General features: G+C 43.9%; 1 protein-coding gene across 1 annotated transcript; it reads left to right on the forward strand.

Moving 5' to 3' along the window:
- Positions 1–10,227: 10,227 nt before the first annotated feature.
- LOC143886938 (uncharacterized) lies at positions 10,228–13,701 on the forward strand. The gene is made up of 5 exons (XM_077391107.1): positions 10,228–10,600; positions 11,057–11,602; positions 11,789–11,927; positions 12,186–12,561; positions 13,606–13,701. Exons 1-5 carry the CDS (start codon positions 10,228–10,230, stop codon positions 13,699–13,701), a joined length of 1,530 nt encoding a protein of 509 aa, XP_077247222.1.
- The last annotated feature ends 1,523 nt before the right edge of the window (positions 13,702–15,224 follow it).

Below are 15,224 nucleotides of genomic sequence, written 5' to 3' on the forward strand. Positions count from 1 at the left end.
TGTAAGTGTAGATCGCCACCTTCAAATCTCTTTGTGCCTTGTTCTTGATCTTATGATATTTTAATGCGCATATCATTGCTGCTAGGATGGTGCTGCGCTTTACATATGTTTTGTGTGGAGTTCGAATAAAAATAAATAAATTTTATTATGCGAATAAAGGGTTGTTTTGCTGCAATTTTCCAATTCATGTTTTGTTCGATCCATTTTTTTTATATAAAGGGATTTCGATTTCATAACAGATTTTACAAAATCCTGTAGGTTCGGTGATAAATTGTTAGCGAAAGGTAAGTTGGGCTCTCAGAGTATTGTTCTCTTTAGTTGTTTATTTCTTCCAAGCAGTTGTGATTTGAAAATTGTGCCTTGTTACCAAGTGGTCCAACTCTTGTCTTTGGAAATCCCCAAATGCGAGCAATTTCGACTTACCGGACTCATGGTATATTGTTTTCTGCTCGGGTGTGCAAAGGGGTCTGCCGTTTTTACATGCTCGCCACCCAATGTTCTAAGCTTTAGATCCATACATAGATCTCTCCTCTGCTCTGTGTCGATGCATTTGGGGAATTGTAGCTTCCATACTCGGATGGGTAGGTTTTCAAGCTATGTTTTATCACTTCTTTTCCTCTGCGTGTGCGCGCGTAGAAATTCTGTGCGAAATTGTTAAATTTCTGGGCAGTTGCTCTTGTCGAGGAGCCCTTCAAGAACTTGATCTTTCTTCTCAATTTAGTTCACAGCCCTGCGGGCAGCTAGCGCCTTGAAATAGAGTGATTTCTATAGGATCATCGAAACAGAATAGTGGCTACTGGGTCTGTTTAGACTTTTGATCTCACCCTCATTTTGTTTCTTTGATGTATGTGTTTTAATTCTTGGACTTTGATTCATTGGGTCTCGGTTATGCTTGGTTTATTGATTTCTGAAAACAGAGTTTAGTCTCTTATTACTGTTTTTACTCAGACTCCATGGTACGGAGTGGAGGTCCGGTACTAGCTTCCTTTCTTTTACCCTACCATCATAGAGTTTAGTAGCCCGTCCTATCCATCCTAGGGTTTGGGGAGTCTGTCCTACCCTTGTCGAGTTTAGGATTCCGTCCTTCCATCTTTCAGAGTCAGTCTTCAGCATAGGAGTCAGTCCTTCAGTCTTTCAGGAGTCTGTCCTATCATCATAGGGGTTAGGATTCTGTCCACCCTCTCATCAAGTCGTGTGTTTTTCTATCCACTCCTGCAAGGTATAGGATGCTGTCCAACCCTTGCAGAGTTGTTATTCTATTCATTTCCCCCCCGCAAAGCATAGGATGCTGTCCAACCTTTGTGGGGATATCAGGAGTCTGTCCTCCCCTTATGATGATAGGGTTGTGTCCTCTTGTGTCGAAAAAATCAAAAATACTTCAAAACATTAAAAATCCCAAAAATCTCGAATCATTAGAGCGTAGTTAGGAAAATCTGGTCCGAACTACGGATGGCTTGATCCCTAGCTGAGGGGTACGTAGGCAGCTCAGGCGTGCTGCTGGCATCCTGAGTCCAGTCATCATCTTTTTACACCCCTTTTTTCACTACCATTTTACAAATATTTCTCACCTTTTCGTCCGAACTACGGATGGCTTGATCCCTAGCTGAGGGGTACGTAGGCAGCTCAGGCGTGCTGCTGGTATCCTGAGTTCAGTCACCATTTTTGCAAATATCTTTCACAACTTCAAAAACTTCTGTAAGCTTCAAAATCTTTCAAACCTCTCAAAACTTCAAAAATTCTTCAAAATAACCTTACCAGCAATTTTCAAAAGATCTTCCCATAGAGTTAGGAGTCTGTCCTTGTAGGCACCCCATTTTGACAAGGCCTTAAAATCCCCAAAATTGAATATCCAATAGAATTCCCGAATTTTGAGTCCCCAGATGTCCCGAAATTAATCTCAAAATTCCTGGGGGGGCTGGCCCCAAAATGAGAAGAAGGCTCGTGTTCTGGGCATCTGGTTGTGCACATTTGTGGGTACAAATCCCCCGAGGGGTTGTTAGTGTTCTCGAGAATCCCCCTGCAAAATTTCAGGGCAATCGGGCGAAAAATGAAGAATAAGACAGGCGAAGTATGTGCGATAATCAAAGTTGGGTTGTGGTAGGGTGAATTATCAAAGCATGGTTGTGTGGATATCCCCCCCCCTTTTTCCAAAAAAGACAAGATATCTTTGTTGGCAAAATGGTGATTTGTCACCTTTAGAAGGGTATTTTTAGGAATTCTCATAATACTTAGGGTGTAAGCAATCCCTAGGGACCCTTGGATCAAATCTAAGGGTGAGGATCATTTGGAGAAAGAAGAATCTTCACCCTGTTTTTCTACTTGGCCCCTCCCCCTTTGGTTAAAATTTCTTCACAAATACATTAGGAAGGGCTGTCCAGGTAAAGAAGAGGGGTACGAATTTATCACCCATTTCCTTTAAAAAACCCAAATTGATTAGGGTTTGAGGAGGGTTTTTCATTTTTTTTTCTTGCAAGGAAGGGTTTTTCATTTTTTTTCTCTTGCAACAGAGGGAGGAAGGAAAAGAGAGAGGGAGAGAAGAACAAACTCAGCTCCACCTAGCCTCCATCAGCAAAACCCATTTCAAAAACCAAAAAAAAAAACCGAACACCTTCTTCTCCGGCGAGCTTGCCGGAATCCGGCAAGCCCCCACCCACAAACCTTCTTCTTCCTCTCTACCCTCTACCCAAAACCCATTCGGTTCCCACCAAACCCCCATCAAACCCACTTCAAAAGCAACCCCATCAAACCCACCACCACCTCCAAACCCCCATCCATCCACTCCCGCCGGCCGGCCACCGCTCGACCAAACCCACATCTTCAACCTCCACACGGATTTTTGCAAAACCCAAAACCCACGTTCACCTTCTTCTCCCATCAGCCACCCCTTCTTCATCTTCCCCTGTTTTCTGCAAAAACCATTTTAAAACCACCCAAACCATCACCAACCGCACCACCCAAACCACCACCAACTGCACCACCCAAACCCAAAACCCATTTTCGAAAAACCCATTAAACCCAAAACCCATTTTTTTTAAAACCCACCTCCACCAACCGCACCACCCAAACCTCCACCGAGCCACCACCACTACCAAAGCCCATTCTGCCCAAAAATCCGCCACCTCCTCTGTTCATCTCCCCACTTCACAGCCACCTCTATCTCACCCCTTTTCCCGATCATCTTCTCCGGTAAAACCTCCGGCCGGCGAATTCACTTTCTCCTGCAAGCACCTTTTCATCTTAATCTCGCCCTATCTCTCTTGATTTCTTCCTTATTTCAGCTATTGACTCTCCTTGCTATCTTGCTTCAAACCCCAGACAAACCCTAACCTTTCGTTCTCATATATTTTGATTAACCATCACCGGCGAGCTTGCCGGAGCTCCGACTAGGCGTCTAAGTGTATGATCTCCCTTGTTCTCCATTTTTCTTTAGCTTCTAACTCTTGCTACCTCTTTATAGCAAGAGATACGGTCCTTGTTTCATCAAAAATCTAGGTCCAGAGAGGTCTTCGGATTTTCTTTTCTTTTGGCCTCTAGTTTAGATGTTGATTTTTTTTAGCTAGCAGATCTGAGAGTTTTCACGAAAATCGGAATATCATCCCCATATTAGAGCATTTTCTTATCCTGAAGAAGGGGATACTGTAATTGTTTCTCAGAGCTACGAAGCAGGAAAATTTTGGAAGCTTACTGAGTTGATCCTCGTTGGAAAATTCGATTGCTTCTACAATCAAATATCATTTTCTGCAGCTGATTTGTTTTATCATACCAAAATTGGCTCGTAGCAGGTACATCTCTTTCTCTATTTTAAGATCCTATTTCAAAAAAAATAGTGCCTTTAAGAGATAGTTGCTAATTTAAGCTTTGCTAGAGTCAGCTTCAGTTTTCCTTCATATATATTTTATATTTATATTTGTTTAGTGTGTCACATGCTTTAGGTAATGATAACCGATTCTTCTACATTTGGATTTCTGTTTTGGTCATTGTTTGAGCGGTATCTGATCTAAGTACATGCATGTTAATTTCCGAATAATGGGGCATCTGATGTTGTGGAAAAAGTATAGAGGGCTGGTGGTGTAGGTTCATTTAGTTATTTCAGCCCCATGTTTCAGCATAGGTTCAGCCCATGCCTTTGTGACTCAGCCCCTGTTCATTTCTGTTTATGCTGATTTTATAATTTTAGTTCTGGGGAGCACGGGTACGGTCACATTGATTTATGGTATATATTCTTTAAGAAATATATATGAATATGTTGGTCATTTTCATTAGTCTCGCGCCCAGAAATGTAGAACCTGTATTGAATCCTATCTTGCTCAAGGTCGTCCGAAGCGGATATTGTGTCAAAATGCCCTGTGCTTGTACTTTTATCTCCCCTTTTTCTCACCAAAAATGAGGTCAATGACATCCCCTTCCACTTCAAGAGATGTCCCATATGCCGGATTCGTCTGCTATTGAGCGCCATTATCTTTCTCTTTCCTTCCCTTTCGAGGCTTCTCTTAGCTTTAGGATTTTTCCTTAGATCTCAGGGTTCCCATATTGTCCATCGATTTCAGAATTTTTCTGTCGGGTCTGGGCTATGACGGAATGTATCTTGAGCCAACCCCTTTCCCTTCCTGCCTTAGAGTCTTCGCAGGTTAAGGGATTTCTTCCTCTTTAGAGTCTGTCATAGAGAGTTTAGGAGCCTGTTCTTCCATCTTTCAGAGCCCATCTTCAGCATAGGAGTCAGTCCTCCAGTCTTTCAGGGGTCTGTCCTATCATCATAGGGGTTAGGATTCTGTCCATCCCCTCATCAAGTCACGTGATTTTTATCCGCTCTTGCAAGGTATAGGATGTTGTCCAACCCTTGCAGAGTCGTGATTCTGTCCAATTCTCCCGCAAAGCATAGGATGCTGTCCAACCTTTGCGGGATATCAGGAGTCTGTCCTCCCCTTGTGATGATGGGATTCCGTCCTCTTGTGTCAAAAAATTAAAAAACATCTAAAAAACATCAAAAATCTCTAAAATCTCGAGTCATTAGAGTGTAGTTAGGAAAATCTAGTCCGAACTACGGATGGCTTGATCCCTAGCTGAGAGGTACGTAGGCAGCTCAGGCGTGCTGCTGGCATCCTGAGTCCAGTCACCCTTTCTTTTTATACTATTTTCACACACCATTTTTGCAAATATCTTTCACAACTTCAAAAACTTCTATAAGCTTCAAAATCTTTCAAACCTCTCAAAACTTCAAAAATTCTTCAAAATAACCTTACCAACAATTTTTAAAAGATCTTCCCATAGAGTTAGGAGGCTGTCCTAGGCGTTTGGGGTGTCATAGAGTGAGGAGTCTGTCTTGACTGTGTTGCTTTGTGTGTCTGGTCGTGTGAGTGTCCCTAGAGTTAGGAGGCCTCGAGTCGTGGTCGGTTAGACACTTAGTCGAGCCGATGACTAGACTAGAATGCGCTTAGATAGCCCATGGTTTTCCTTAGGACACGCAGCCTAGTCACACTTAGGGTGTAGGTCCACCTGCATTAGTTAGGGCATATAGGGAGTCCTAAAAATTACCATTCACTAGAACTTAAGCAATGGCGCAAGAAGCTTTAAAAACTAGTCAGGTCTAGTTGATCGAGTCTAGGATAGCGGTCCTAGAGGGTTAGGCATTGTAGTTTAGCATAGGTCGCCGAACTACGTTGGCTCTGATTCTTCCTGAGGCCGGGATACGTAGTGCAGCTAAGATGGATGGCCATCTTGGTCCGAGTCAATTATCGCATTAGAGTCTAGGGTTTGTCATATTGTATGTTTTGCTGTGTTTTCTTACTTTCATGTACAGATCCTATACTTTTAGGTGTAGCATGCATGTGTCTGTCCACCAGAACATAGACACCAATTAGGCATGACACTCATAACCTAGCTATTCTTAGGTGTCATATCTTTCTTTTTTTGTGTGTGTGCTTCTTATTCATCTCCGAGACAAGCATGATTAGCTAGACGTTATCTCGGGGATATTCGTTCCCATTTCGCATGATTTTCGCCCAAAATCCTTCAAAGTTAATAATAAATGGCATAAGAGACCAGGTGCTCGCACTTGGGCGAATTGGGGGCACCTAACCCCTTCCCCATTCGTCATCAGGCACGGACCTTTTGTATCTCTGGTTATCTGTTGCGACAGAGCACAGCATGGGATCCAGGGCCTACTTCCTTGGATGGCGACTCTTTCTTTGTTTAAGGTGCGTCTCGAATCCGGGCTGGTCCCCGAATCGAGAGGTATCTCACTTTACATCGCCGCTCCTGCTGTGAGGGGCACTCTTTCGAGAGTTCCTTGGCGGAGCTCTCCTTCACGTGGATGATCCCGAGACTCGCGTGGGGGCACGTCCCCCGGCCTCTCTCGGATCGGGTTCCACAGTCCTAGGCGTGTGGGGTGTCTTAGAGTTAGGAGTCTGTCCTGATTATGTTGCTTTGCCGTGTCTGGTCGTGTGAGTGTCCTCAGAGTTAGGAGGCCTCGAGTCGTGGTCGGTTAAACACTTAGTCGAGCCGATGGCTAGACTAGGACGCGCTTAGAGAGCCCATGGTTTTCCTTAGGACGCACAGCCTAGTCGCACATAGGGTGTAGGGTCCACTTGCATTAGTTAGGGCATATAGGGAGTCCTAAAAATTACCATTCACTCGAACTTAAGTAATGGCGCAAGAAGCTTTAAAAACTAGTCAGGTCTAGTTGATCGAGTCTAGGATAGCGGTCTTAGAAGGTTAGGCATTGTAGTTTAGCAAAGGTCGCCGAACTACGTTGGCTCTGATTCTTCCCGAGGCCGGGATACGTAGTGCAGCTAAGATGGATGGCCATCTTGGTCCGAGCCAATTATCGCATTAGAGTCTAGGGTTTGTCATATTGTATGTTTTGCTGTGTTTTCTTACTTCCCTGTACAGATCCTATACTCTTAGCTGTAGCATGCATGTGTTTGTCCACCAGAACTTAGACACCCATCAGGCATGACACTCATAACCTAGCTATTCTTAGGTGGCATGTCATTCATCTTTTTTGTGTGTGCTTCTTATTCATCTCCGAGACATGCATGATTAGCTAGACGTTATCTCGGGGATCTTCGTTCCCATTTCACATGATTTTCGCCCAAAATTCTTCAAAGTTAATAATAAATGGCATAAGAGACCAGGTGCTCGCACTTGGGCGAATTGGGGGCGCCTAACCCCTTCCCCATTCGTCATCAGGCACGGACCTTTTATATCTCTGATTATCTGTTGCGACAGAGCACGGCATGGGATCCAGGGCCTACTTCCTTGGATGGCGACTCTTTATTTGTTTAAGGTGCGTCTCGAATCCGGGCTAGTCCCCTAATCGAGAGGTATCTCACTTTACATCGCCGCTCATGCTGTGAGGGGCACTCTTTCAAGAGTTCCTTGGCGGGGCTCTCCTTCACGTGGATGATCCCGAGACTCGCGTGGGGGCACGTCCCCCCGCCTCTCTCGGATCGGGTTCCACATGGTGCCTTGGCTCCCTCTCTCCTCTGGATTTTTTTTTTGCGGCTGCAAAAAAATGAGGTATCCCCCTTTTTCAGAAAATCCGATCCTCTTAAACCCTAATTCGATGGGGTTTTGTAAAGGGAAGTGATAAATTTGCGCCCCCCCATTCTCCCTGGTACAGCCCTTCTCAAGTGCATTATGACCACCCTTTTACACAACCAGGAGGCTTAGGGTAGAGAAAATAGTTTCTTCTTTTCTTTTCTTTGCAAATGAGAACTGTTACTAGCACTCCCTTTCTTGCTTACTTAGGGAAATGATATTGAGACATCCGTGCTTTGATAATTGTACTAGCTCGACCCATCTTAATTTCCATTTCTTGTCCGATTCACTTGAAAATTTGCGAGCATACATTTGGGAATATTAACCATTTTTTGGGAACTTTGTACCTATGGGTAGGTACAATGGACTGGTAAAATTCAGGTTCTCTTTGTATTTAGGGCTTACTTCTTCTGGAATTTCAATTTCAAGATTTCATCTCAACTTTGGGATCTCATGGCTGGCTTCAGGGACCTATCCAACTTCGGGACCTTATTCGATTTCAAAAATTTATTCGGCTTTGAGAAAAATGGTCCGGTCAAAATGGGGTGTCTACAGATGCCCCTCTTTGGCAGAGGGTGCTCGTTACACGAATGTCAAAGCCAAAAGGACAACGCATTTTGACCTGCCCCGGAAATTGGTTTAAAGAAGGAAAGAATTAACGAAAATGATTTTGCGAAGGTTGAATTCTTAAAGGAGTCAGATGCGTCAAGGGTCTTACTCAGAGTGGATGCCTCAGGGGACTTTGGAAAGAATGCTTCAGGATGGCGGATGGCGTGCGAGAACGGGCTTAAATGCCGTACGAGAACGGGCTTGGATGCCGTATGAGACGGGCTTAGGTGCCGTATGAGAACAGGCTTAGATGCCGTATGAGACGGGCTTAGATGCCGTATGAGACGGGCTTGGATGCCGTATGAGACGGGCTTGGATGCCGTATGAGACGGGCTTAGATGCCGTATGAGACGGGCTTAGATGCCGTATGAAATGGGCTTGGATCCTCTCATAGTAACAAAAGGTGGAATTTAATTAGGCGGAACCCTCACGCACTAATCAAAAGGGAAAGCTTTGTTATGAGGAACCCTCACGCAGTAACAAGCGATGGAAATTTGCTCGCGGAGTAAAGTTCTTATGAAAAGATTGATACTCTCACGCTTTTGATTGATTGATTGATTTGAATTGATTGATTTGGATTGATTGGTTGAGTTACCGATTGTAGCCATGATCGGAGGGGATGCGCTGATTCTTGATCCTGAAAGCCTTATCACCCCAGCCGAGGGACCTCTCACGAACTGGAGTTCCCAGGTCATACCCCAAGTCGTCATCTAGTACAGACCGGTTTCTATCAAAGAGTCCGTTGTCTCTAGCTATATGTCCATTTTCGAGTAAAAAATAGAGTTTGCTATATCTGATGTTTCTTTTGATGCAGGTACAGTTGTGATCGAGCCCGTTGATGAGGAGTCTTTTGATGCCGTTTTTCAGTCTGATGCAGAGTCCGTCGCATCTTCCGTCGAGTCTACCGAGGCTGTTAAGTCTGCTCATACGATAGTCCAGTCTGATGAGGAGTCTGTAAAGAGTTCTAAAGATTTCAATACTGAGCCCATTGAAGGCGCGTCAACAGATGTAACTTCGATTCTTTTGAATGAAATGAAAGACTCTTCTTTTTATTCGCCTGTCTCTACTTCAATTTTTGCTTCTCTATTTGATCAAATTGATAATAATAATAATCAAGACTCCCCCTCTAATGAGGATGCCGACGAAACTCCCCCTGAAATCAAACACATGATTAGGCAAGAGGAGCAGCGTCGAGCAAAAGCATCCGAAGAGGAAATCGAGACCATCAATATTGGTGATGAAACCCTAATTCGGGAAATTCAAATTGGCAAAACATTAACTCCCGAAGAGAGTGCGGAATTAGTTGCCCTATTAAAGGAATTCAAAGAAGTTTTCGCTTGGTCCTATGATGACATGCCGGGGTTAAGTGAAGACATTGTTCAACACAGGCCTCCCCTAATCCCAGGTGTTAGGCCGAAAAAGCAAAAACTTTGAAAAATGAAACCAGAGTGGGACTTGCTAGTCAGAGATAAAGTTAAGAAACAATTGGATGTTGGCTTCATACAAGTTGTTGAATACCCTGAATGGCTAGCCAACATAGTACCGGTGCCCAAGAAGGACGGAAAAGTCAGGATGTGTGTGGATTTCAGAGATCTGAACAAAGCAAGTCCGAAAGATGATTTTCCTTTGCCACACATTGACATCTTGGTGGACAACACAGCGGGCCATGCTCTCCTTTCATTTATGGATGGATTCTCAGGATACAACCAGTTCAAGATGGCTCCTGAAGACATGATCAAGACGGTCTTCATCACTCAATGGGGGACATATTGTTACAGAGTTATGCCATTTGGACTCAAAAATGCTGGAGCAACATATCAGAGGGCTGCTACCACTTTACTGCATGACATGATACACAAAGAGGTCGAAGTATATGTTGATGACATGATCGTTAAAGCGAAGACCAGGGAAGAGCATGCAGGGGCATTGAGAAAGTTCTTCCAGTGAATCCAAAAGTTCAAGCTCCGTCTCAACCCGAGCAAGTGTGTATTCGGGGTTACATCAGGAAAGCTGCTGGGATTCTTAGTCAGCCAGAGAGGGATTGAAGTGGATCCGCAGAAAATCAAAGCTATCCAAGAAATGGCTCCGCCAAAGACTGAGAAACAGATCCGTGGGTTCTTAGGAAAGGTCCAGTACTTGAGAAGGTTCATTGCACAGTTGACAACGACTTGCGAACCGATTTTCAACCTCTTAAAGAAGAATGCTTCAAAGAAATGGAACGAAGAGTGTCAAGAAGCTTTCGAGAAAATCAAGCAGTGTTTGGCTTTACCACCACTTTTGTCGCCAATCATACCAGGACAACCGATGTTGCTGTACTTGTCTGTTATTGACACAGCGATGGGGTGTATGTTAGCGCAGCAAGACCCGGAGTCGGAGCGAGAAAGAGCCATTTACTACATCAGCAAGAAAATGTTGGAGTACGAGCAGAAGTACACCATCCTCGAAAAGACTTGTCTAGCCCTGGTTTGGGCTACTCAGAAGCTGAGGCATTATTTGTTATCGAATAGGGTTCTTCTACTCTCACGGATGGACCCATTGAAATACTTGTTTGAGAAGCCAGCCCTCACCGGGAGAACAACCAGGTGGTTGTTGTTATTGTCTGAGTTCGATATCACTTATATCACACAGAAGTCAATTAAGGGGCGCGTGATAGCTGAGCAGCTAGCTTATTCACCAGCAGAAAATAATGATTTTTTGAAAGCAGAGTTTCCAGATGAGGAGATAATGATTGTGGAAGATGAAGTTCCAGACACAAAGTGGTTGATGTACTTTGATGGAGCAGTCAACAATCGAGGCCAAGGTGTAGGGGCGGTGTTGCTATCACCAAGAAAAGAGTATATCCCTATATCCATCAAACTTCAGTTCAAGTGCACAAACAATATGGCAGAATACGAGGCATGTATTGCAGGTTTGGAAGCAGCCATGGCCTTGCACATTCAGGACCTAGATGTATTCGAGGACTCAATTCTGATTATCTGTCAAACCAACGGAAACTGGAAAACAAGAGACGATAAGTTGATCCCGTATAATACGTACCTAGAGTCTCTGGTCAGAAAATTCAGAAATATCACATTCACTCACCTATCTCGAACGAAGAATCATTTTGCGGATGCATTAGCTACTCTGGCTTCGATGCTTGACATTTCTGCATCAATGGAAGTTCCACCATTAGAAGTACGGCTTCAATGGGCCCCGGCACATGTTAACGCTATTGAAATAGCAGCGAGGTGTTCAGATGGCAAGCCTTGGTACACAGATATCAAAAACTTCATCTCAGGCAAAGGACATCCGCCGGAAGCTTCCGGAAAAGAGCGAAGGTCTCTTCAGAAGTTGGCCTCTAACTTTATCATTTGTGGTGAGGAGTTGTTCAGGAGGTCGTTCGATGAAATCCAACTTTTGTGTATAGATGAGGATCAAGCCGCTGAACTCATAGAGCAGACACACGAAGGAGTCTGTGGACCGCATATGAACGGAAAGATGCTGTCAAGGAAGATTCTCAGACTTGGATATTACTGGCCGACAATGGAAGCAGATTGCTACGCCTATGTGAAGAAATGTCACAAATGTCAGGTCTACGCCAATCTCATCCATGTGCCGCCTTCTCAGTTGCATTCTCTCACTTCACCGTGGCCATTCTCAGTATGGGGAATAGATATCATCGGGAAGATAAGTCCGAAGTCTTCTAGTGGGCATGAGTATATCTTGGTTGCCATTGATTACTTCACAAAGTGGATAGAAGCTGCTTCATATGCGTCATTGACATTGGCTTCTGTTGCAAGGTTCATCAAAGCGAATATTATTTGCAGATATGGAGTACCACATGAGCTAATTTCAGACAATGGGTCCCATTTCAAGAAGGAGGTGGCGCATCTGTGTGAAGAGTTTAAGATCAAGCATCATAAGTCTTCACCCTATAGACCTCAAACGAACGGAGCTGTTGAAGCTGCTAATAAAAACATCAAAGTAATCATCAGCAAGATGACCTAGACTTACAAAGATTGGTCGAGCAAACTCCCGTATGCTTTGTGGGCCTATAGGACGTCGATCAGGTCCTCTACAGGTGCAACTCCGTATTCTTTGGTGTACGGAATGGAAGCTGTCCTGCCTGTTGAACTGCAAATTCCCTCCCTGAGAGTGATGATGGAAGCTGGGTTGCCAGAATCTGTTTGGGCTCAAGCCAGGTATCAGGAGTTACAAATGATTGACGAGAAGAGGCTGAAAGCATTGTACCATGTTCAGGGGTATCAACGCCGTGTCGAGAGAGCCTTCAACAAGAAAGTTCGTGTTCGAGACCTCAAGAAGGGAGATCTTGTTCTGAAATCCTTCCGGGCACCGGTGTATGATCCCAGGGGTAAATTCAAGCCGAAATGGTCAGGTCCATACATTGTTGACGAGGTCCTGCCTGGAAAAGCCGTCAGACTCCTCGATGAAAATGGAGAAAAGCTAACAGAGCCAACAAACCTTGACCAACTCAAGAAATACTCTGCTTAAAGCACCAGAAGGCCTTCCTTGATCGACTAGAACTCCAAACCAAAAAACCTTTAAAACAAAAAGAGAAAAAAAAAACATATCAAAAGAATCTTTTGCAAAACCTTTTGAGCTTACACAAAATCAAAAACATTCTCTTTGAAAACCCACAAACTAGGGGCATTTGAGCCTGGAACTACGCGCGACCTGATCCTCATCCTTTGGGGGTACGTAGGCAGTCTGGCTAGTCCGGATTCGGTCGAAACCTTGAAAAACTTGTCAAAATTCCGGTCCTTCAAACCCTAACCTACCTAAAAAGTCCTTTTGGTGCAATTGGCAAAGGTTTGTGGCTAAAAAATAAAAAGAAAAAAAAAGGGGGAGTCTGGAGACCCGTTAGATTGAAAACCCGCAAGGGCGATCTAAGCAAAAGTTAGGGTCATTCACCTGCTAAGTTGAAAACCCGAAAGGGCGGCTTAGGCAAAAATCAAGGTGTGAGCCTGCTGGATTGAAAACTCGCAAGAGCAATTTAGGCAAAAACTATGGCAAGCGGTCCGCTAGATTGAAACCTGAAAAGGCGATCTGGTCAGTGGCAGGGATTTCTAAAGAAGCTGAACAGCTGAGGCAGACAAGACTTGTAACCCAGTAATGGCATCATCAAAGTCTAAGTAGTGCCAGCATGACTTGCTTTGATCTTCCTCTAAACTAGGGGCATTTAAGACTAAGCAATCGAAGGGGTTTAATGACCATGACGGTAATACCGAACAGGGAATGAATCACTTTTGAGCATGGTATTCGGGTAACTCTAAGAGTGGTTAACCTTCACCATTTAAAATATTTGTCAGGTCAAGAAGCAAGTTGAGTCTTTCTTGAAATCCAAGTCCTGTGTTTGTCAATGTCTTTTACTTGTCACTTGTCGAAGTCTGTCGCGTGTCAAGTCGAAATATCCAAGGTCTTGTATGGTCTGTACCTTTTCCAGAGCTGGGGTGACAGGCACCAAAGCAAGAAGTTGCTCCTCCGGAGGACGGAATAAATCAGAACAAGATTCAGAAGAATAGCAAGCTATCAGGCCTATTGAAATTTTGTTAGCTGGCAGATTTGAAAGAGTTCTTTCAGGCAGAAATGATCTCATTGTTGTCATGTTCCTTCTGCACAGAGAGCTTTGTAAATCCAATATTCATGAAATGAAATATTTATTTCCCTGCATTCTTATTTGCTTTATTAAGACTCTAGTCATGGAAGTATGAAATAACTAGGGGCATCTTTTATGACTTGGCAAATCACGCCAAGTCATAAAAGCTGTCAAATCCACAAGGACAATCAGAATAAACCAATATCTCCAGCAAGTTGAGATGAGAGAAGCACGAGCACATCTCGAGTCAAACCTCCAAATTCCCCAGGTAAGCCTACTCCATAGTCAGCTCATCGGCAAAGCTAATCCCCAATGGAGTCTAACATCTATTTCCCAGAGAGTCTGCTGGCAATTGCTCAAAGCGTTTAATTCCCAGCAAAAATCTAATTTTTTTCAAAATTGGGTCAGTACCCAAAATCCCAGCAAACCATGTGAGTCCGGTCCTCAGCAAGGAACTCGCACTCCCATTTTCTCGGCAGGAGACAAAGTAATATCCAAAGAAATCAATCCAAATCAATCAATTCAATTCAATCAATCAATCAAAAGCGTGAGAGTATCAATCTTTTCATAAGAACTTTACCCCGCGAGCAAATTTCCATCGCTTGTTACTGCGTGAGGGTTCCGCATAACAAAGCTTTCCCTTTTGATTAGTGCGTGAGGGTGCCGCCTAATTAAATTCTTGTAGACACCCCATTTTGACCTAGCCCCAATTTCCAAAAAAAAGAAGTTTTGAACCAATCCCGAAGTTGAGTCGAGGTCCCGAACCGAATCCCAAAAATTCCCAAAGAATCGAGTCCTAAAATGCAAAAGAGCCCAAAAATGCCCATTTGCATATCATTTTGAAATCTATTGGAAGCCCGAGTGCCCCCCAAACCTCATTAGGTCTCCCTATTTAGTTACCTCAGTTTTGTCCATTTTTTTGCAAGAAATTGAGAAAAATTACAAAATGCCCAGAACTTTGGTATTAATGCCCCTTTAGGTGAGTCCCGATGTTAATTTCCACACTATATTTGGATATGAGCACCCATCCTCTCGTCTTTTGAATATTCCATTCCTTTTATAAGATGACAAAGTGAAGAAAAGACAAGTCAAGTTTGTGCAAAAACCAAGCTTGGAGGTGTTAATATCATTTTTTCGAGCTAGACAAGGAAAATGGGTGTGGTATAGCGAGATAGAGAGTGCCAATATCAAAGCCCTATATTCAAAGAGAATAATACATTCACCCCCTTTTATTTCTAGGGACAGACCACCCCACTTTGCAAAGGGAGTGAGCAACACACTAGTAGGGGCTGTCCAGGACAAGAATAAGGGGCGCAAATGCATCACCTTAATTCCTCAAAGGGCTGTATTGGAAAAGAAAAAGGGAGTGGATATCTTATTCACCCCTCTCCTTGCCTAGAGCCACCTCATGTAGTGCAAAAGTAGTCAAAATACACTAGAAGGGGCTGTCCTAGAAAGAATGGGGGGGGGGGGGTGGCAA

Source organism: Tasmannia lanceolata, unplaced genomic scaffold (genome assembly GCF_043159265.1).
Source record: "Tasmannia lanceolata isolate RefF3 unplaced genomic scaffold, GAP_Taslan_0.1 ptg000011l, whole genome shotgun sequence".
In the NCBI taxonomy this organism is placed as follows: Eukaryota; Viridiplantae; Streptophyta; class Magnoliopsida; order Canellales; family Winteraceae; genus Tasmannia; species Tasmannia lanceolata.